This window comes from Pongo pygmaeus, chromosome 4, assembly GCF_028885625.2.
Source record: "Pongo pygmaeus isolate AG05252 chromosome 4, NHGRI_mPonPyg2-v2.0_pri, whole genome shotgun sequence".
Classification (NCBI taxonomy): Eukaryota; Metazoa; Chordata; class Mammalia; order Primates; family Hominidae; genus Pongo; species Pongo pygmaeus.
Genome location: NC_072377.2, coordinates 83,372,951 through 83,397,419, shown reverse-complemented (window position 1 = coordinate 83,397,419; position 24,469 = coordinate 83,372,951). Strand labels below are relative to the sequence as shown.

Sequence of the window (24,469 nt, the reverse complement as noted above, 5' to 3'; positions counted from 1 at the left end):
TGTGCCTTCCTTACAACCAGGACAAGATGAAGATGCAATCCATGTGAAGGTAGATTTCGAAGTACTGAGTATCTTCTTTCCTACCCCCACTCCTCCCGAACCAAAATACTACATGTGGGCCACATGCATAGACTCCATTTATTCCAAGTAGGAAGTATCTACATAGTAGTAGGTAAATGTGTTAACATGACCCATTGAGAACTCTGGAATTGCAGAAATCATTTCTCTCTCCAGAGTTAAAAAAGAGCCATTTGGGCTTTAGCATGCACAATCAATTTGTAAATATTTAGGGAGTATCTATCTATTCAGGTCTTGGCCGTGAGCTGGGGCTGTTATTCAATTACATAAACTGCAAGCACACATCCAAATCTGCCAGCGAAAAGCATAAAACTCAACCACTAAATTCTCCACTATTATAAAAAACTAAGGACAAAGAGACACCAGGTCCAGAGAACCAAAATAAATAAGCTATGGCGTGACAGCATTATTACATAGCTTAGTGACTGCTTCAGACCAAAACATAGGAAACTCAATTATTTGTGGTCTTGGGAGGTGGGCACTCCACCTCCGCAAGTGACACTATTGACATTAGGAGCTAAGATAATTCTTTGTGATGGCGGGTGGGGGGTTGGGGGGGTGGTGGAGCGGGGTGGGGACTGTCCTGTGTGCTGAGAATGTTTATGGCCTCCCTGGCCCCTATCCACCAGATGCCATTAGTACCCTATCCCAGGCTGTGACAATAAAAAATGTCTCCAGATATGTAATAGTTGAGAACCACTGGTGTAGGCAGACTCAAGAGTGAGAAAAGACACTCAACCATAGGCAACACCAACCTTGGCTGAGGATACAAGTGAAAAACCATGGAGGATGAGAATGTTCAGGTTCCTGGGATTCCCAGCAAAGGAGTTAAATAGGCTTAACTGTTTGGTGCTGGAATTCTTCAACAGCTACTGAGTATTAGCACAGAGCAGAAGCCAGCCACTGCTGTCAAATTCCTGTGAATGTTGAGTGGTGGTTACTAAGAGACAGAGCACTTCATCTGAATAGAATATGTCAGGTTGGGATCTTTTTTAAAATAAACCAGTGAGCCACGATAGACTTCTCCCCACCTGCTACACTGACTTTTTTTTTCCTAATACAATTATAACTCCATAAAAACATGAAGTATGAGGGCAAATTGGTCCAAAAAGTAGGAGAAATCTGATCAGATTTCCTTCATGGCCTTCCAGCAATTTTTTGTATTAAATTTGCAACAGAGAAAGAGCCCTTACATTGTAGCCTTGAAAATAATAATAGTAATACATTTAAAAATAAAGCCCAGCTCATCTATTAGATGGAATCGGGGTTTGTCCATATACCTAGTATAATGTTTGGCAACACTTCTTTTTTTCTCTGTCATTTTTTAAGAAGAAAAAAAATAAGCCGGGTGCGGTGGCTCATGCCTGTAATCCCAGAACTTTGGGAGGCTGAGGAGGGTGGATCATTTGAGGGCAGGAATTCGAGACCAGCCTGGCCAATATGGTGATACCCCATCTCTACAAAAATATAAAAATTACCCGGGCATGGTGGTGCACACTTGTAATTCCAGGTACTTGGGAGGCTGAGGCAGAAGAATTGCTTGAATCCGGGAGACTGAGGTTGCGGTGAGCCAAGATCGCGCACCACACTCTAGCCTGGGCAACAGGGCAAGACTCCAACTCAAAAATAAATAAACAAACAACAAATAAGTAAATAAAACACCAATGCCTCACTCCAGCAGATGCTGCTGGGATGAACAGGGATAGGTGAAGTACATCCCAGCCCTGGAGTTTCAGGAGAGAGGACCCCTTTGCCTGGTGCCAGCAGAGAGACTTGGGTGGCAGTGTGTTGGTTCTCCGGGCCTGTTTGGATAAACCTAAGAGAGAGTCCTCTGGAGGCCCAGTGATGGCACTCTCCAGCTATGGAGAGAAGCATCCTTGAGATACTGCTGTACCATATGCGAAGGGGGAGTGAAGATGCAAGGGGATCAGACTGAAAAAATTGTGATTGAACAACAACCATACACGTTCTCTTTAATTTCCGGGTGCTCCTCCACTGAATTTTGATCTAGGCCCACAATTAATGCCGCCAATAATTCATCAAGAAAAATTAATCATTATATTATGGTTACTGACAAATCCTCAAACATTTTCTGCTGGATCAGCTCTGGATGATAACTTATTAGCGCCGTTAACTTTGTGTTTTCTTCAAGTACAGTATTAGAAAGTATGTTCTTTTGTGCATGCAGAAAATGTTTAGAAAATTTCCCAGCCCCCATTTTTTTCTTTATTCTCAAACCAGTGATCTATAAAGGGTGTACGGGAATCTTTATCTTTTTTTGAAAGTGGTTAATTTCTTTCTCCAATGTAGCCTTTGCGACCTGAAAGATTCATTTCTCAAGAACATAATTTACAAAGTCTGCTAACAAAACCTATATTGACAATTAAACTTTGCCTCTCTCCTCTTCAACTTTCCAAGCAATTGTCTATATAGTTAACATTCTTCTTCTCTCTGTACCATCTTTAGTGGCTATTCCACTTTAGACAAATTCTGCCAGGTACGGTTAGTGGCAGGGGTGCCTGACTCCTCTGAAGTTGAAAGCAGATCAGCAGCAGCCTGGCTATTGGCGGAGTTGCCAGTGAAAAGCACCCAAAAGACCTACCTGATGGACCCATCATCAGGCTCAAACAGCACCACCAGAAAAACACAAGAAACCTCTTACCTAAAACATAACCGACAGTAAAACAGAACTTATAAAAAGAAGTCTCTAGCACAGGAGGAAAAACAAAGAGATTAAGTAAAATCCTTATTGATACATTAGGAAATAACTTGCTAGTAGCCTTTTGATTTCTGACTTGTAAAACCTCAGAATTGGAGATTCAATAACTTTGTTTGTTTTTATAGAGGATTGTATTGGAATAAGTGAGATTATTGGAAAACTTTGCATCCCCAAAATCATTGTTATAAGACTTTATAGCACTTACATCTCTTCAGGAGTTCTAAAAATTAAGATGAATTTCCCATAATATTCTCTTACTAATCACGCACAAAAGAGAAAGACAGAAAAACCCATTAAAAATGATGTGCATTTGATCCAGTAAAATGTTTTAAAAACCATAATACAGGCCACCCTTAATACATTTTCCCCCATTCCTCAGTTGAACTCAGGGGAAAGCTCAAGATTTTTAGGTCCTATCTGTAAAAATAAGAAATTTTTCTGATTACCAAATATAAATTTCACTGTAGGATGTATAGGAAAACAGAAGCACACAAAAAAAGAAAGTTAAAACAACCAGTAATCCCAGCACTCAGATGACCACTTTTAATATATCAGCATTCTTCATTCTTGGTCTATCCTGAGATGTGCCTCTTTTACACAAATGATATGTTTTGTAATGTGCTTTTTTTAAATAAAAAAATACATTCTGAACATTTTTTCATGCTATTAAATACACTTGTCCACAACAACTATTCTCAAAACTTTTGGTCTCAAAACTACTTTATACTCTTAAAAATTATCGAGGACCTCAAAAAGCTTTTGTTCATGTGGGTTATATTTATCAATATTTAGGGTACTAGCAATTAAAACAGAATTTTTTAAATTTTTATTAATTCATCTAAAAATTATAATAATAACCTACTTCATGTCAAGATCAATAACATATTTTATAAAAAGTTATTTTCCAAAACACACAAACAAAAACATTTAGTGAGAAGAATGGCATTATTTTATATTTTTGCAAATCTTTTAAATGTTTGACCTAGCAGAAGACAGCTGAATTCTCACATCTGCTTCTGCATTCAAAATGTGAATATGTTCTGTTAGTAGGAATATATAAAGAAAATCTATCCTCACAGAGATATGTAGTTGGAAAAGGGAGGAGTAATTTTTAGATAATTCTGAATATTTTCTTTTTCTTTCTTTCTTTTTCTTTTTTTTTGAGATGGAGTCTAACTCTGTCACCCAGGCTGGAGTGCAGTGGCATAATCTTGGCTCACTGCAGCCTCCGCCTCCCGGGTTCAAGCAATTCTCCTGCCTCAGCTTCCCAAATAGCTAGGATGACAGGCGCACGCCACCAGGCCCAGCTAATTTTTTTTTTGTATTTTTGTAGAGACGGGATTTCACCGTGTTGACCAGGCTGGTCTCAAACTCCTGACCTCAAGTAATCGACCCACCTTGGCCTCCCAAAGTGCTGGAGTTACAGGCATGAGTCACTGTGCCCAGCTGATATTTTCTTTATACCACACCAAAACTTAAAAAGTAGTAGTTTTTTATAAGATTAGTTGCAATGTGGAATCTGAAAAAAAAAAAAATCAATGAGCTTTTCATCCTCTATACAGTCATGAGAGAATGAAAGTGGAAAATGCAAATAATGTCTTAGAACTACTATAAAAATAGTTTGGATCTTGTGGATGCCCTGAAAGAAAACCACACTTTGATCACTGCAGTTCCACAACTTCCTATTTAATAGTTAACATAGCATTCCATCATGTATCACTTTCTTTACCCAGTACCCCGTTGTTGAACATTTAGATTGTTTCCAAGTTTTCTCTGTAATAACTCTGACAAACATCCTTACAGGTACATCTTTCAGCACATTTTTTTTCTTAGAATAATATGGCAGTAGAATTTGAGACTCAAAAGCAAAATAATTTTTTCAGGCTTTTTACACATATTGACAGTTTTCCCTCCAGAGAGGTTGATTAATTTGCATTCCTATCAGTAGTGTGTACGAGATCCACACATTCTTACCCATACTCTTAGCAACACTGAGTACCATGTGAGCCCTGTCTTGATACCTGTTTGTAGAAAACCAAAGTGTCACTGAGCCGGCTTTTATCTCACTTTCTTCTATGAAATACAATACTTGAGATTTACTGGAATTCAGTAGAGTACTTCTCTGGTAACTACCATTTTTTAAAAATTAAATTTAATTTAATTTAAAAAAAAATTGAGACAGGGTCTTGCTCTGTCACCCAGAGTGACAGAGTGGAGTATGGTGGCATGATCTCAGCTTACTGCAACCTCCACCTCCCAGCTTCAACCGTTTCTTGTGCCTCAGCCTCCCGAGGAGCTGGGATTACAGGTGTGAGCCACCACACCTGGCTAACTATTTTGTATTTTTAGTAGAGACAGGGTTTCACCATGTTGGCCAGGCTAATGTCGAACTCCTGGCCTCAAGTGATCTACTCGCCTCAACCTCCCAAAGGGCTGGGATTACAGGAGTGAGCCACCACACCCAGCTCATTTTTTTTAATGTTACTTTCTTTTATTTTGAGATGGAGTCTCGCTCTGTCACCCAGGCTGGAGTGCAGTGGCACAATCTCGGCTCACTGCAAGCTCCGCCTCCTAGGTTCACACCATTGTCCCGCCTCAGCCTCCCAAGTAGCTGGGACTACAGGCACCCGCTACCACACCCGGCTAATTTTATTTTTGTATTTTTAGTAGAGACAGGGTTTCACTGTGTTAGCCAGGATGATCTTGATCTCCTGATCTCGTGATCTGCCTGCCTCTGCCTCCCAAAATGCTGGGATTACAGGCGTGAGCCACCATGCCCGGCCAAATGTTACTTTCTATTATGATTAAAATTTGCCATGTGTCTTCTACTTAACAATAAGTTTCTTGAGGCAGAAACTATGTGTCATTATCTTAATATACACCACAGTGCTAAGCCCATGGGATAGAAACAGCAAGGGGTAGTGGTAGAAATAGCATTTTTGACTTCAGAGCAGCCTAGGTTTAAATCCTGGCTTCATTACTTACTAGCTATGTGCTATCATCTGAATGTGTCTCATAAAATTCATATATTGAAACATAATCACTAATGTGACAGTACTAACAGCTGGGGTCATTAGGAGACGATTAAGTCACAAGGATGGAGGCTTCACAAATGGGATTGGCAATCTTATGAAAGAGGTTGAAGGGAGCACCCTAGGGCCTTTTGCCCATCCACTGTATGAGGACTCAGCAAGGAGGCTCAAGCCCTCACCAGACACTGAATCTGCACTGCCTTGATCTTGGACTTCCCAGCCTCCAGAACTCTGAGAAGTAAAGTTCTGTTATTTCTAAATTACTCAGTCTTAGGTATTTTGGTATAGCACTATGAACAGACTAAGGCACTATGTGAGCTCAGGCAAATTACTTCCCCTTCCTTTCCGGGGCTTGAAGGTCATCATCAGTTCAACAGGTGGCTAATATCTACTTTATAAGGTAGTTATGTTGAAATGATATGTAAAACATCTGGTGTCATACTTGGCAAATGACAAATGAAAATATTTTTCTTCTCTTCCTTTTCCTTTTCAGTGTTGAATTAACCTTCTGAAGTCCAAACTTTGAAGATACATAAACCCACTTTAATTTATTAATAAGCCTATAATTAAGACAAAAGGTACCTCTTTAATAATGATTACCTCTGGAAAGTGTAACTAAGCAAAATTAATATGTTTTCTAATTACTCTTCCCTGTATCATTCATTATTCATTGAATTCATTGATTCATCATCATTTATTATTCATTAACTTAGTCAACATCTTTGAGTGTGTATTACGTGTTCCAAAGGCAAGCTACACACGGTCCCTAAACAAACAGAAATGTAAAACGAAATCCTTTCTAGTGCCAGAAACATTCATAAAGTTATGCTGAGTGGGCTGTTCCAGTTGTATGTCTCAGTGGCTGCAGGTGCATCATTCCTGGCTCTATTCTGTTCAAAGCTGACAATTCTTGCAGTGGGGCTTTAAAACTCACCATTTAGGACCCTGAAATGTATTCAAATACTAACTAGAAAGCTTTAACATTTTCCGACAAGCCACACCAAGAGAATTAGAGAAAAGACACTAATGAGGATAGGTGCAGTCCACACCGGAGTTCACACCTAGTTTTGATTTAAAATTAAAACAAAGCAAAAAAACTAAGAGTTATTTGTACATCTAGGAGTGCAGCTCAACTGAGGGTGCAGGGTAAGGAGTGCTGGCTGAGGAATAGCATTGCTAGAAATGGCAACATGAACCTAGGAAACAACTCATGTTCAGTGTAGGGAGACCCCCTGAAACTATTGCTATGGAATAAAAGATGAAATGCTCCTGATTATTGTAAATACAAAATTGCATGCAGGACTGTGTAAAGACAATGCCAGGTTGGACTGCCAGAATGAGCCAACAGCACATGATGTGCTTCCCCCTGCAGAGAGCCTATGAATGGACGTGCAGTCAGGGAGGTTTCACATCACCAAGATTCCTATCCCAGAAAAGCAGATGTTCACAGCTCTGGGAATGGCATGCGACCCTTGTGGAGAGCCTATAAACGGACGCATGAGGGGCACCTGTTCATATGGATAAGATAGGGCTATAAACGCCCTGATCTTGCCATGGCTCTTCTAGGCCTCTTTAGGGTTAAGGCACACTCCCTTCTGAGAATTTCTGGTCTAACCGGTTGTCTAGCTTCAAGTCCTGTTTCTACGGATTGTTTGTAACCAGCTTTTGCTGCAACTGTTACTGCTGATTAATATCTTGCTAATCATAGGTTATGCAAAGACTGTGTTTCTGTTTTAAGGGTCTGTTAGAAATTACTGATGCACACACTATATTGTAAATTCTTATCTCTGTATACTGTACTTCTGCATACAGATGTTATGTTAAAGAATTACTTCATCCCCATGTGACCATCTCACCTCATAATCAAATGACCCTAAATCCCTCACTAACCTACCTCCGCCCTCAATAAACTTAATAATAAATGCTGGTATATCCAGCACATTGGTGGCATTGCAGGACCAGAAGGCGGTGACTCCCCTGGACCCAGCTTTCACTATCTTGTGTGTGTCTATTATTTCTCGACCTGCAGATCCACCTGGGAACAAAGAGCCCTGTTGCATTGCGGGCTGCTGGCCAGATCCTGCAATAGTTTAGGGTACTAGTAGATGATGGGGAAGGGAGAGAAGAGAAAACTGACACTCGTCCATGTCCCACTCTGTGCCAGGAACATATGATGTCCTTGTGCATCTCCATTCTCATTTACCCCCACACGTACCTGTGAAGCAGGTAGCAGTACCTGCTTCTTTCAGATTCTGAGGCTTAAAGACGTCAAGTGGCTATCAACAGTGCATTCCAGAGAACTGCTAGTATTCAGTTCTCCAAGAGAACTCCAGGAGAGACTGAAAGAAAGTCCTAGACTCTGATTCATGAGATCAAACTGAGATTGATCAAGACCTTTTCTCTACCAGCTCCTGGATGATATATGCTTAAGTTGGTGTTAGGTCAATATAGACATTTCTTCAGGTCTGTAACTCTCTTCAATCAAGTTTAAAATATTTGCAGTGGGAAGATGTGTGGGTGGGAAATAAAAGTTCTTTCAATTCTGAAGCAGGTTTTTAAAAATTTTCTGCAGACATGTTGTGGTGATTAAGGACTAATGGTAGCTTTGGGTTTCAGTGTTGGGGTTATTGATGTCCAAAACATTCCTGATTGTAAAAAAAAAAAAATACTCTATCTATCTATCTATCTATCTATCTATCTATCTATCTATCTATAGTATTTCTGGACATGTAGGGCATAACTCCAGTTTTAGGGGGTTCTTTTGGCTAGCTCTGGTTAGAGCACATGTGTTGCCAAGGCCTGCAAGAGAAAATTATTTTATTTTATTTATTTATTTGAGACAAGTCTCGCTCTATCACCCAGGCTGGAGTACAGTGGCATGATCTCACCTCACTGCAGCCTCTGCTTCCTGGGTTCAAGCGATTCTCCTGCCTCAGCCTCCTGAGTAGCTGGGACTACAGGCATGCGCCACCACACCTGGCTAATTTTTGTATTTTTAGTAGAGACAGGGTTTCACCATATTGGCCAGGCTGGTCTTGAACTCCTGACTTCATGATCTGCCCACCTCGGCCTCCCAAAATGCTGGGATTACAGGCATGAGCCACTGTGCCAAGACGGAAGAAAAATTTTTAAAAGCTGTTAGAAATGTTAAGAAGGGGTTAAGGCCCTTGTGGTGGTAAAGAACAAACTCTTTCAGGCTACGTTAAATAGACGGTTTTTATTTTAAAGAAATAGAGACTTCTCATAGGTTCCAGGGGCCAGAGGTATATTTAGGCCTCCCAGTGAAGGGCAAACAGGTAAACCATCAGGAGTCAAGGGAGCTACTCTATCTCTGATGTGTCAATTTGGCTCTGGTCTCTCCTTGTCTCTGCAAGTATTTTCTCTCTCTCTCTCTCTCTTTCTCTCCCTCTCTCTCTCTCAACATGGCTATCCCCCAAATGGCACCCTCAGTAACAGAAAATTATTTCCCAAAGAGATTAAGAGATCAACCAAGAACAAAGGCAGGGACTCCTGGCTTTCAGAAAAGATATTTTATTGCTTTTCCCTCTTCTAATCTCTATATCCAAGAGAATGAAAATAAAGGGGTAGGAAAACTTCTGCTTGTTGGCATGACTTGCTTTGATGAAGGATGGAGCCTCTCCTGGGTGATAGGACCAGTTTGAATGGCTTTCAGACCCTTGCACACAGGGTCTGCTCACAGGATTCTGGTCGCTCTACTTTGGGTGAACTGTTTTAAGGTTTCAGAAACACACTTGAGTGTGATACAGCATTCAGACCCACAGTGGGGGTCATACCCTTTCCCTACAGATTGTCACCTCCCCACCCTTCTACACTCTGGGATTCCTGCCTTGACAGAGAGTTTTTATTTAGCATTAAATACCTTTTTTTTTCCTGGACACCATCTTAGATACCAAATTATGCTCAGCAATTTTAGCTAATACTCTTCTTTACCACATCTTGGACAGTTTGGACAGTTTCACAGATGTACATTTAGAATTTTTCTTTTAACACGGTCTCACTTGGCTGCCCAAGCTGAAGTGCAGTGGTGCAATCGCAGCTCACGGCAGCCTTGACCTCTGGGTTCAAATGATCCTCCCACCTCAGCCTCCCAAGTAGCTGGGGACTACAGGTGTGCATCACGATGCCCAGCTAATTTTTTAATTTTTTGTAGAGATGGGGTCTCCGCATGTTGACAAGGCTGGCCTCAAACTCCTGGGCTCAATCGATCCTTCTGCCTCAGCCTTTCAGTGTTGGGATTACAGGCATGTGCCACTGTTCCCAGCCCTAGAATATTTTTTGACTGATAGAAAAATTAATATTTTCAAGAAAAGATCAAAATAAAGTTGAATAGATCTCCAAAAAGTTGAGAAACGTCCTCCAAACCTGCAAGCTAACTAAAGAGAATCTCTGCCTCCATTTCCAACTTACCAGAGAAGAAAATCTGATACTACTGCAGTCTGATTTCTCCCCTGAACCAGGGTCATATACATACACTCTATTATAGCCCACCTGTGAGATGGTGACAATTCTCCAAAGGAGGATTACCCTAGGCATACAGACCAAAAGGCTTTAGAAGGAATTAACTTCCTGATAATAGCAAACAGTGACAGGATTTCAAAGGAGTTTTGAAACCCCAAAGCAGAAATACCAAGGTGTGTAATACAGGTCATATTGAGGCCAGAGTGAAAGACTTCTTTGTTCTTATTGTAAAATGGAATGTCCATGCTGGAATAAACAGTGAATACTCAGATTCAGCTGATATTTAATGGGGGAAAACTTCAACCTCATATGGTTTTATCTGTTCACTGACCTATGTTGTATTTTCAATTAAATTTCCTTGGGAAATATTAACTAGTTTATTCTATTGCTTAAACAAAGTGTTGTACATCCACAGAAATAGCAAAATATACTGCATCCTGTGTTAAATGATCTGAGGGTCAGGTAACAAAATCTGAAGAAAAGTCTAGCCTGGGGCCCCCTGCTGATCCAGCAGACATCTGACATCCAAAAAGACAGTTGAGCAAATGATCTGTCTTCCCAGTTGATGAATTCCCCACCTTGGGGGGCCTGGGGAGACAGAGCTGACAGCACTAGATACTCTCCTAGGGAAGACCTTCACATCCGTTTTTAGACTGACTTGAGAGCTACTGAGGAAAGAAATAGATGTGTAGCTCCTTGTTCTCTCTGGCAGTAGCAGGGGTCCCAGTTGCTGCAATATGGAACTGCTGGTGCAGATGTGGCAATAACACAAATTGTGACATCTAGTGCCCCAGCCATGGCAACAGTTTCCTCACCAGATGATTTTTTAAAAACTGCTTCATTGTAGTATGATTCACATACTATAAAATTCACCCTTTTAAAGTGTACCATTCAATGGCTTTTAGTATATTTACAGAGTTGTGCAATCATCACCACAGATAATTTTAGCACATTTTCATCACCCCAAAAAGACACCCCACGCCCCTGAAGCATCACCCCTAATCCCTTCCACATCTCCCTTCCAGCTCTAGGCAAACACAAATCTACTCTGGGTCTCTACAGATTTGCCTATTCTGGACATTTCATATAAATGAAATCATATAATATGTTTTCCTTTGTATCTGACTTGTTTCACTTAGCATAAAGTTTTCAGGGTCCATTCATGTATCAGTACTTCATTCCTTTTTATGGCCAAATAATATTCCATTGTACGAATATAACCCTTTTTTTTGAGACAGGGTCTTGCTCTGTTGCCCAGGCTAGAGTGCAGTGGCCGATCATAGCTTGTCATAGCCTCACACTTCTGGGCTTAAGCAACCCTCCCATCTCAGACTCCAGAATAGCTAGAACAATACCGTGCTCAGCTAATTTTTAATTTTTTTGTAAAAACAGGGTCTCACCATGTTGCTCAGGGTGGAAATGATCCTTCTGCCTTGGCCTCCCAAAGTACTGGTTAGGATTACAGGTGTGAGCCACTGCACCCAGCCCACATTTTCTTTATCTCTTTTTTTTGAGATGGAGTCTCGCTCTGTCACCCAGGCTGGAGTGCAGTCACAAGATCTCAGCTCACTGCAAGCTTCGCCTCCCGGGTTCATGCCATTCTCCTGCCTACAGGCGCCCGCCACCACACCCAGCTAATTTTTTGTATTTTTAGTAGAGATGGAGTTTCGCCGTGTTAGCCAGGATGGTCTCCATCTCCTGACCTCATGATCCACCTGCCTCGGCCTGCCAAAGTGCTGGGATTACAGGTGTGAGCCACCACGCCTGGCCTCTTTATCTCCTCATTAGTTAATGGACATTTGGGTTGTTTCCATTTATTGGCTATTATGAATAATGCTGCTATGAATATTAATGTACAGATTTTTATATGGACAAATGTGTTCATTTCTCTCGAGTACATAGCTAGGAGTGGAATTGCAGAGTCATATGGTAACTCTATGTTTAACTGTTTGAGAAACTGCCAGACTGTTTTCTAAAGTGGTTGTACAATTTTACATTCCTACCAGTGTTATATGAGGATTCTGATACTTCCACATCCTCTCCCAACATCTGTCTTTGCCATCTTAGAAAGTGTGAAGTGGTATCTTATTGTGGTTTTGTGTGTGTGTGTGAGAGATTTTAATTTATTTTTATTGATATGTAATAGCTGTACATATTTTCTCAGTACATGTGATCATTTGAGACATTTATATAATCAAGTCAGGGTAATTAGGATATCCATTACCTTAAACATTTATTTTTTCTTTACCCTAGGAACATTTAATTTATTTTCTTCTAGATATTTTGAAATGTACAGTCAATTAATGTTAACTACAATCACCCTACTGATCTATCAAACACCAGGTATCATTTGTTCTAAGTGTGTATTTGTTTGTTTGTTTGTTTGAGACAGAGTCTTGCTCTGGAGTGCAGTGGCGTAATCCTGACTCACTGCAACCTCTACCTGCTGGGTTCAAGTGATTCTCCTGTCTAAGTAGCTGGGACTACAGGCATGCACTACCACACCCGGCTATATTTTTTTTTTTTTTTGTATTTTTAGTAGAGATGGGGTTTCACTATGTTGGCCAGGTTGGTCTTGAACTCCTGGCCTCAAGTGATCTGCTTGCCTCAGCCTCCCAAAGTGCTGGGATTACAGGTGTGAGTCACTGCGCCCAGCCCAAAGTGTATATTTGTACCCATTAATCAATCTCTCTTCATCCCTGCCTCCCTGCTACCCTTCCTGGCCTGTAGTAACCACCAGTCTACCCTTTATCTTCATGAGATCTACTTTCTTAGCTCCCAATGACTGAGAACATGTGATATTTGTCTATCTGTGCTTGGCTTATTTCCCTTAACGTAATGATCTCCAGATCCATCCACATCACTGCAAATGATAGAATTTCATTGTTTTTTATAGCCGAATAATATTCCATTGTGTCTATATATCCCATTTTCCTTATCCACTCATCCATTAATAGACACTCAGGTTTTGTTGTGGTTTTATTTGACACTTATCTGATGGATAATGATGTTGACCATCTTTTCATGTGCTCACTGGACATTTGTATATTTTCTTTAGAGCACTTCTATTCAGATCCTTTGCCTATTTTTAAATTGGGTTGTCTTTTTAAAATTGAGTTGAAATAATTCATCAGACCAGTTTTAAGGCATGGTTTGAGGGGCTGTTCCTGTTTAATGACTAGTTCTCCAACCTTCCCATGATTTATGAGCTACCAACCAATTTCCTGCTTATAAATTGATCACAGTTTACTTCTATTGCAAATCAAAACTAACTGGCGAAGATTCTGGAACCCAAGGCAGCACCTCTCACCTACAGAAAATAACTTACATAAGGCTTTCCTAGCAAACTGAAACCGCTTCGGTGGCAGTGTTGTCACTAAAGCCTGGGTTTCTGAATTCATGATTCTAAAGTGTTAAACTATGCAAACTCAGTCAAAGGAAACTTATGAGATTGACAAGTGAAAACTGTAGCAGGTTGAGCAGCAAGTATGAACTGGAACAGAAAGAGAAAGAAAAATATAAGAGTGGTTGCCATTTCTTGCCATTTCTCTCTAAGGTAAAGTAGACCACTGATTCCAGTCAGTTATTCAGATAAATAAGGCCTGATCTTCAGATGCCAGCATTCCTCTCTTGGGCTTGGCCCTCCAGCCACAAAGGCTGTATTATCCTGCATCTCCCTGACCACCTAGGATGGTGTCCAGGGACTCCACTAGAATTTTCTTCTAAGGAGTCAAGTATGTAAATACACTAGGGGTCCTAACTCTATCAGATGTTTTAACTCCACATTTGGTTTTCAGGCAGTTCTAGTTTATAAGTCAACACGGTTAACTCTGTGCATGCTCCTCTTCCCCTTCTGTATCGGATTCTCTGAGGAGTCAGGGAAATAAGAATGTCACCCCTCCTGCAGTTATCAGTGACTGAGGCCAAGAGTTTGTAGCCAGTTTTCTGCAGTTTCCTGGGTGATACCCAGGTTCACTCCTGTTCACCCAGTCTGCTCTGGGTGCCCTCTCCTCTTCTAGGCACCCACTTCCCTCTTTCCACTTTCTAGTGTCCTCTTCTCTCAGGAAAGTAACCTAGATCCTGTATTTGAAAGGATCTATTCAAAAATGGATTCAATTTAAAGCAGATGCTGATAGGCTCAAACCCTCTCAAAGGTGTCTGCATTTCTGTTATTCATCTCTCCCTATGGACTCGCGTTTTGCCAGATTCAATGACCACTGCTCAGTTTTCATTCTCCGTGCCCTTTATTAACTTGGCACAAGGATAATAAAGAACAAGATGATTTGTTAGGAGGGTGGTAATACGAATGGTGTTCATCAGACAGAAGGAGCTGAGATCCTAGGGATAAAATGTTATGGTGAAACCCAATACTCATTCATTCAACATCCATTTCTTTTTTCTTTTCCTTTCTTTTTTTTTTGTTGTTGTTGTTGTTTGAGACAGAGTCTCACTCTCTCACCCAGGCTGGAGTGCAGTGGTGCCATCTCAGCTCACTGCAACCTCTTCCTCCTGGGTTCAAGCGATTCTCCTGCCCCAGCCTCCCAAGTAGCTGGGATTACAGGTGCACGCCACTACGCCCAGCTAATTTTTGTATGTTTAGTAGACATGGGGTTTCACCATGTTCTCCAGGCTGGTCTCAAACTCCTGATTTCAAGTGATCTACCCGCCTCAGCCTCCCAAAGTGCTGGGATTACAGGCTTGAGCCACCGTGTCCGGCCATAAGCACCATTTATTAGGCACCTACTGTGTAGCAGGCACTGTGTTCTAGCTGTTGGCAATGCAACAGAGAAGCAAGGCCCCTTCCCTCATGGAGTTTACATTCTGGTGGTGGCAATAATAAATAAAATTTCAGATAATGATAGGTGCTATGAAGAGCAATGTGAAATAATGAATGATGTGACCATGAAAGACACGAAGGGAGTGAACTAAGCCCATGCGGCAGGGCAGTTGAGGAAAGCCTCTTTTAGAAAGTGTCATTTGCACCAAAACCTGAAGAGTGGATTTAAAGAAGCATTCCAGAGACAGCAGACAGCAAGAGCAAAGACCTGGATGAGGAACAAGCTCACTAGCCTGCTGGCTGGCATGTAGTGAAAATGGCACAGTGGCTTGAGATGAGCTGAGAGAGGTAGACAGGGGCCAATCAGGGAGAAAGTGGGAAAGCTGTGGGAAAGCTGTGATACACACAGAGAAGTGAAGTATCCCGCCCCACGTCACACAACTAGTAAGTGGCACAGCCAGGATGATAATCTTGGTCTTCTCAGTTCTATCAGGAGTATTTTTGTTTTTGTTTTTTGTTTTTTTAATGCAATGTAACCTGATTTATGCCCAAAATGGTGATGGATGACTAGGGGATTTATTGAAGCTTTTCTTGGAGCTCCCAAAATTCTAAGAAGAGCCGAAGTCAGTTGTCTCAATCTCTTCTCATGTCCTCTAGGGAAAAAATAAATAAATAGAAAAACTTCAAAGTTCATGACCCCAAAACTAATATAAATTGTCTTTTAAACAGAGGATCTGAATTTTATACATATTATGGTAAATAACTGTTGCAAGTTTGTTACATGATCCCATACAGCATATAAGGAAGTTATTTTGGTGCTACTATCTTTGGCCTTATGAAAATGCAATCACACTGGATTGCCTAATGTCTATTTTAAACATAAGATCTACTCTCCTTATTACACATCAGGAAACTTAATATTGCTAAGATTAGCTACTATGCAGATTTTTTGGGTCTTTGATGCTTCTGCCTTTAAAAAAGTTTGAAGTAAATTGAAATGATTATTTGAAAATAGCAAAATTGTACTCAAATGTAAAAGAAATAAATTGGCTAATAAAAACAGGTGTGTATAATATATATATTACGTAATCTTGAGGTGAGCCCTGAAATGATGATGGTTCCAGTACGGTCCCTGCCAGTAGACTGGAGTTAGAGTCCTAGCTGTGCTACTTACCAGCTGTCTGAAATTAGGTAAATTACTCAATATGGGAATGAAAACAATGCCTTTATCAGACAGCTATTGTAAAAATAACTCAAAATAACAAGTGATAGCGCTTGGAAGAGATTAGATGTTCCTTGACTAAGTGACGGTTTCCCTCCTCTTATCTGGGCCTCTGTTCACTCATCAGAAGCATGAGGGTAAGGGAGATAACGTCTGAAGTCCCTTCTAGGATAAGAGTCATCAGCAGCCAGGCTGTCTTGCCAGACACTCATTACAAGACAGTGAAACCTTTTGCTGTAGGCAGATGGAGGAGGACTAACAAGAGGGACCCAGAGGCTGACCGAAAACTCCCAGGGGAATGAGCAAGGAGTCTTCAGAGACTGGGACTTGAGGGTCCTAGCAGGCCCCTACCTCAGCTTCCTAGGTCTGATTCATTGTACCAATGCATTTGCTTTAGCTAATTACTCATGAGATTATTTATTTAATACCTGCCCTTCCCAGAGGCTAAACTTTGAGGATTAATAACTTTACCTGTTTGTTCACTACATGTTTATATTGCCTGGCACACAGTAGGCCCACAGTAAATATCTTTTGAATGAATAAGTCTCTTTTCTTACAGTAAATACATTTTTTTTTTTTTTTTGAGATGGAGTTTTGCTCTTTTTGCCCAGGCTGGAGTGCAATGGCACGGTCTCAGCTCACTGCAACCTCCACCTCCCGGGTTCAAGTGCTTCTCCTGCCTCAGCCTCCCAAGTAGCTGGGATTACAGGCGCCTGCCACCACGCCCAGCTAATTTTTGTATTTTTAGTAGAGATGGGGTTTCACCATGTTGGCCAGGCTGGTCTTGAACTCCTGACCTCAGGTGATCTGCCTGTCTTGGCCTCCCAAAGTGCTGGGATTATAGGCATGAGCCACCGCATCCAGCCAATAAAAACATTTCTTTAAATGGAAGAAATTAATTTTATTCATAAACCAACAATTTAAGTGCCCTAGTGAAATCAGCCATTAGGAGGAAATTTGCAGTGAGTGTAAATTTCTTTAAAAGTTTTTTTAAATCAAAATTGTACATATTTCTGGTATACAACAGTGAATGTAAATTTCTATTTAGCAAGTGAATTTTTCTTAAAAGGAGGCATACTTAACAGGAAGAAAACACATTAACAGCTCCCTGAGAGGGCTCTGAATATTTAGTTTGGTGGACTGAACAGTAGCATCAATTAATCTTCCCACATATCTTGGACTTTATCAGATTAGGATGAAGAATTTTGGAACTGAATCCACTTTGTTTGTCTTAATAGAAAAATTTTCTGAGCAAAAAGCAAAGCCTATTCTTATTTTTCCATCTATGATCTGGCTGAAGGGTCAGTCTAGGGGTGGCTTTCTGACAAGTCACAGAAGGGGGCACTGATGACTGCAGACACCTTAATTGAACAATCCTTCAGTACTTATCACTGTTCCCTCCAAGCTACTGACTTTCCACATTCACTGGGCATTGTCAATCCCTGGTAAATGAGCTGTCAACAACCAACAAAAATCTTACCTGATCTAACAAGTTCAATATTCCAACTAAACTTGCTTCTTGTAGAAGTCTGGAAGGCTTGCCCTTTACTCACGCACTCATTTATTCATTTATTTATTCACACCATTCACTTATCCAATCAACAAATATTCTCAACCCTAAAAAATCCTGAGATGATTCTGGATAATAACAAGAAAGTTTAGACACAGCAGCAATTAGCAGCACAAGAACTGGAACCAGGAACTAAAGGAATACCTAACCACATATTGTGCCTGGAATATCTTTCTACCCAACTGCAGTGTCACTCTACAGAAATCTTTCTAAATCTCATTTTAGGAAGAATGTCTTTGGATATTCCTCTATTAATATCCTTAGTGTAGTGCTTATGATATTACATTGAAATTAACCACTTCCACTCACCAGGCTGAGCTCCTTGAGGAAAAACAACTGTGTCATCCAGTCCTCTTTGTGTCCCTGGTATCCAGCACAGGGCCTGGCATATAGAATTTATTACCAATGCAGCAGTTCTCCAGATTCCAATGAAGCTAACAGATTTCTAGGTTTTCTCAGACCTGCATTGTCCAGTATGATAGCCACTAGCCACATGTGGCTATGAAGCACTCAAAATGTGGTTAGGCAGGATGAATTGAGACGTGCTGTAAGTATTTAAAAAATATCAAATTTCAGAGACTTAGTACAAAATAATGTAAGATATCTCTAATAAGTTGTACACTGATTACATGTTGAAATGGTAATACTTTGGATATTGGGTTAAGTGATTACTAAAATTCATGTCACTTGTTTCTTTCTACTTTTTAAAATGTGGCTATTAGAAAATTTAAAATTAAATATGTGGCTCACCTTATATTTCTATATGCTAATGCTGGACTAAATCAAAGCTTATTTTCATGTACAGCCACAGCTCGTCTCTTGTACTTGATTCTCTTAAGTCATGTTGGTAGGAAGGGGAATTTGGTTTAATGACTAAAAAAAATAAGGTTTTCATTACGCCTGTTTTCAGAATATCCAGGGACTATGGACTTTTTGTGTGTAAAATTTTATCAGTATGTCCTACACTTTTTAGTAAGTTTGCCTTTTTAAAGAAAAAATAATAATAATTCCAACTCTTGCTGAGTTTAACTCTTCGTTGAGTCAAAGTCTTACCAAGGACATATAATATCCATGCAGCCAACACTTAAATAGCTCTTCAGTTTCTGGCTACAAGTGACTCTGTTATCTTCTATCCTCCCTCAGCCTCTGGCATCCTGAGCAGTCACCCCTCCCATTCTGAGCTCTTTCCACTGACCTCCGAAGAAGGCTGGCTCAAATAACACACTTGTCAAAACACCTAGGTAAGCATATCTGTGGGAGACACCATATAAATAGATATATGGAAACAGAGTGCTCTGTACTGATAACAAAAACCATTTACAAATTCCTTGCACCTTCCAAAAGGTTTATTCCTACAAGGACTAGTTAAATGTGAATGTCACTAATAATTTTAATTCTGTCAGCTTAGACAGACCTGTTTTATAGAAGCACTGGCAAAGCTGCAATTGAAGGTGATTTTTAAGTTTTGGTTACTGCTGTGGCAAAAATCCTCTGTGTTTAAATAGAGAAATGAAAATTGATCAACAGAGAATGACCCAAAATAAAAATGCTGAAAAGTTTCTAAGTGATCTGTGGGAAAGGCTGAAAGAGTTGGCTTTCACTGGTCTACAGCAAAAGAAATACAAAAATAACAGTCCTATTTACTTCTGTCTCCTCTCCATACAGGAAACCATGAGTTTGGCACATGGTAAGTGTTTAATAAATATTAGTCAAATGAAAATACAAATGTATAGGTGCTTATTATTTAAAGGAATATTGCAATCACTGTGCTTTCCTTGTTTTTTGTTTGTTTGTTTGTTTTTATCCTGACTGGTACAGTAGACAGAACATAGCTTCCAATTTTACTCAGAATAAAATTCATAGTCCTTACCATGGGCTACAAAGCCCTACATGATCTGCAACCCAACTATCTCTTAGCTTTGACTCTGACCACTCACCCCATTACCTTACTCTGTTCCAGCATCCTGACCAACTTGCGTTCCTCAAATAAGACACATATCCCTGCCTCAGTGCCCTTGCACCTGGTCATCCCTTTGCCTAGAAACTCATTCCTTCAGTATCTGCTAAAATGTCACCTCATCAGAGAGGCTTTCTTCACCACTTCATCCAAATATACCCCATCCGTTTATCCTGCTATATTTGTCCTCATAATTTATTACCACTTGACATACTATATGTTTTATTTATTTGTCTCCCCAAACTGGAGTGAGTTTTAGCAGGGCAGAGACCTTATTCATTTTGTTCACAGCTGTATTCCCTGTGCCTAGGAAGTCTCTGGCACATTGTAGGAGTTCAATAAATATCTGCCAAATGAATAAATTAATGAACATTAAATTGGAGTCCGGACACCTGGGGTCTACTCCTAATTCTATTCCAAAAATTTCTGTGGCTGACCGTGCACGGTGGCTGATGCCTGTAATCCCAGCATTTTGGGAGGCTGGAGGCAGATGGATTGCTTGGGCCAAGGAGTTCAAGACCAGCCTGGGCAACATGGCAAAACCCTGTCTCTTATAAAAATACAAAAAATTAGCCAGGCCTGGTGATGCACACCTGTAGTCCCAGCTACTCAGGAGGCTGAGATGGGAGGATCACCTGAGCCTGGTTAGTCAAGGCTGCAGTGAGCCGTGATCACACCACTGCACTCCAGCCTGGGCAATCAGAGTGAGATCCTACCTCAAGAAAAAAAAAAAAAGTTGTGTGACTTTCAAAAAATGACTCCTGACAGTTTCTGAATCTAAAATCAGATCGGTTGGGAACAGATACTTCCAAAGCCTCTGCTAGCTCTAAAATCCTGTGAGTTTTATAATCTGCCTTTCACAAAAGTTCTCCCGTGAAGTTTTAGAAACATAAAAATCTTTTTTGATATCCACATACTACAAGCACTGTGAGGCATTTTATTATGATTCAAAACGCTGCTCCAATGATGAAGCCTTCTCCAACCCTTCCAGGTAGTATGGATCCCAAGACTTTGAGGTGCTTCATACACACCTTTTCTTCCTTAAATCTCTTCTAACAGCTAACGACATAATTATGTTCTTCTGTTTCTCCAACTAGAATGTGAACATGAGGACAGTAATGGATTCTTATTTTTGTATCCCCAGCACCTTGCATTGTCTGTGGCAAATATTAATAGTAGGCACTCCATGAATGTTTAGTGAATGAATGAATACAAAGTGAAATAGGATCATTATTTATACTGAAAGCTGGGACCATCTCTCCCTTCATGGTTGAATGGTGGGCAGAAGGTAGAGCCTTCCTGCTAATAATGAGTCATCTGATGGAATAAAAGAAACTAAACCTTAACGGGAACCTACTAAGAACCAAGCACTCCTACACACATTCACATAATTTATGCAATCCTTATGACAACCTTATGAATTAGGAATTCTTATTATTTTACAGATGAGAAAATTGGGCTCAAAGAGGACAGGATTTGCCCATTATGGAACAACTAATAGGATTCACAGGCCTCTTAATGCTACATGTCACATTCATATCACTGGATGATATATCAGAAGGATAGTTCTCTGATCCAATATCCATGTTGGTGTATGTAAATGATGAGCTTTCCTGCACTACAAAAGCATTTTATAATTAAAGAGAATTTTTCCTCAATTCAGAAAGGTAACTATAGATAATTATATATACTATACCTGAAAGGGTAAAGTTTACAGATTACTTTGTGCCTTTTGAATTTTTAAAAATGAAGGTTTGCAAACCAAAAATAAAATTCTAAGCCCCCTGACCATCTGAATGGATCCCTCCTTTCAGCAAGGGCATTCCAAAGCTAACCTGAAAAACTCACTCAGGCCGTGATGGTGGAGGTGGGGAGATGGAACATGCCTCACTACACTACACCCCCCTCCCTTTTGGAATTACTGATAGAACAACTCCTTCAGTCTGATAAGAAACATTTACAATCTATTCTCTCTCAAGCTGGCTACCTGGAGGCTTCATCTGCATGACAAAACTTTGGTCTCAACATCCCCTTACCATAACGCAGACATTCTTTCCACTGATTCCAAGTCTTAAGAGAATAACTTAACTCTTTCAACCAATTGCCAATCAGAAAAAACTTAAACCTACCTATAACCTAGAAGCCCCCATGCCCTTCAGGTTTCCCATCTTTCTGGACCAAACCAATGTACATCTTACATGTATTTGATTGAGGTCTCATGTCTCCCTAAAATGTGTAAAATTAAGCTGTCCCCCAACCACCTTGGCCACATGTTCTCAGGATCTCCTGCAGGCTGTGTCACAGGCCATTGGTCACTCATATCTGGCTCAGAATCAATCTCTTCAAATATTTTACAGAGTTTGATGCTTTTTTGTCGATATGTGTTTTTCCTAAATCCAGAAGTTTTGCTGACTTCCTGTTACCCTTATCATCCAATAAAAAATAAATTGGATGCTTTTTCCAGGCCTCCATTTTCCATATTCCCTCATGTTTCCCTCCACTCTATTTATTCTGACCTCTTTCCCTGGTGTCCACCTTACTGTCTGTACTCAGAACAGGCTGAAGTTTACTGCAGACAAATCACATCCTTTTCTGAAGGCCTTGACCTTTGTCAAATGGCAATGCAACCCCAAAGTGGTGAATTGTCAGCTGCTCACATTTTAGTGTAAATGAGTTTTCAGATTCTGTTGGTTGTAAATTGTGGTTGGGCAAGGATATGAGGATCCCAGGCAACAGTAAGGGAAAGGTTATAAAAGCTGAGGTTGACAGACTTCCCCTTCTCAACACTGCCAAGGGATCACAGGTCCCCTACTCCCTGATCCACTTCCTACAGGTGCCTTCTCCTCTGCTCTTCCTGTTTGTAGTCCCTGCCCACTACTTCGAGGCAGCTCCAGCTCAACACTCCCTCTTCTGCCCTTGCACAGTACCCATAGTCCTCCCTTCCACCTCTATATAGTCTCACACTCCCCATGTTAGGGAAACGTTTCCCCATAGGAGAAAAAGTTAGGAAAATTTTTCCACAAGGTCCTTGAGGCCAGGGACTGTGCTTGCTTCCCACTTGGTAGTTGTTTGATAAACAGGTGACATACATTCAGGACTTCTTGTCTGACCATCCATCCTCCTCAATGCCCCTCTATGGGCTACTTCTTCAACATCGGCTCTGCTGGCTTTGATTAGGTAAGCTGGGCGTTCTGAGATGGTACACACCCACCTGCCACCTTCAAAGCCTTTCTACTGTTACGAACAGACTGAGGAAGAGACATTACTGACTGACACGCAGTCAGGAAACAACCCAAAACCCATACTCAAGGAAAACAAGTGAAGGTAGAAGCAAATCCAAATAGAGATTAGATGATTTATATTATTCTCATTTTAGGGCCTTCTTAAAGGGATGGAAGGTGGGAGATGGAAGGGTGGGAGGTGCATCTTTTTTACATAGTATTACTTCATTGCATTCACGGAAACTGATATTTGGGACCAGGACTTGAAGAACAGGGATTACTGAAACTCATGCTTCTTTCCCCCCACAGAATTTATGGGCCTTTGTATCAAAATAAGGTCACCTTACTGCAGCCTAGCCTACTGCTAGGCCCCCAGGGAGACCGCCATTTATCGGAAGGTACCAGTGCGCCTTCACCGCCTCCACCCCACCCCCTTCTCCTCTAGCGCAGGATTTCGCGATTGTTCCTGTGCCTCGGGCCAGATGTACGCGTTCCAGCACATTTCGGCAGTTAGGCAGGACCTAAGTAAATCCTCAGGAATAAACAAGAGCAGCGAGTCACAAGGAGCTGGGGGCGGGGGTAATGAACTCTGCTGCAGGCGGGCCTGTCACTCCAGCTGACAGCGAGCACCTTCACCTTCAAGTTCTTTTAAACGACAGTGCACCCAGAAAGTGCCTAGCTCGAGGAAAACGAACCCCAGAGCTTAAAAACTTAAAGCAAACAAGCAAGGGTGCTGCTAGCTGCCCTGCAGGCCCTGGGCCGAGGAGAGAGGCTCGCGCTACCTGGTGTCCGGCTCCTCCTCCGACTCCGCCGCCGTCTCGTCCTCCTCGCCCGCCGACTCCTCCTCGGTCTCCAGCTCCCGGGTCGCCTCCTCGTCCCCGTCGGAGCCGAGAAAGCTCTCGCCAGCGTGGTTGCTATCGCGGCTCGCCATCGCCTCTCCCGGGCCGGGGCCGGGGCCGGGGCCGGGGCCGGAGCCGGAGCCGCCCGCGCCGCGCCTGGTGTTCTCCCTCCGACTGCTCTGGCCCCTGCCCTCCCCAGCCCTGCCCCTGCGGGGGCGGCTCGGGTTCCCGGCGCCGGGGACGGGCGAGCCCCGCGACTTTAAATAGAAGGCGTCAAAGTTTCGCCACCAACCTTCTGGGGCCCGGGCTCAGCTTCTCCTCTTCCCTGAGCCCTTCCCCGCCCCCGTTTCGCCAGATCCCTGGCGGGCCTTTCGGGCAACTGGAGATCACTTTAAGGGGCGCGGGCTCCGGCTGCACCAGGGGGTTCGAAGGAGGAAAGGCAACTTAGCCCCGTCTCTTATTTCCTCCAGAGTGAGTCTTTTCGGTTTTGAGCTGAGCTACTTTTTGGACCCTTTATCCCAAACAATATCCTGAGCTGGGCACTTAACTACCAGGCACTCTGCTAAGGGTCTCGC

The 24,469-nt window shown here is 41.6% G+C and overlaps 1 protein-coding gene across 2 annotated transcripts in view; it reads right to left on the bottom strand.

The window, feature by feature from the left end:
- Nucleotides 1–24,183, bottom strand: part of CMYA5 (cardiomyopathy associated 5) — a 102,899-nt gene extending 78,716 nt beyond the window's left edge. The window contains exon 1 of one of the 2 annotated variants that reach the window (XR_008502663.2): nucleotides 23,838–24,183. Coding sequence is in view for 1 of the 2 variants with exons in the window: in XM_054488478.2 (XP_054344453.1) it covers nucleotides 23,838–23,986 (149 nt within the window). In the remaining variant the exon portion in view is untranslated. The remainder of the gene's footprint in view (nucleotides 1–23,837) is intronic. The other variant, XM_054488478.2, reaches the window with a different exon arrangement.
- Between the last annotated feature and the right edge of the window lie 286 nt (nucleotides 24,184–24,469).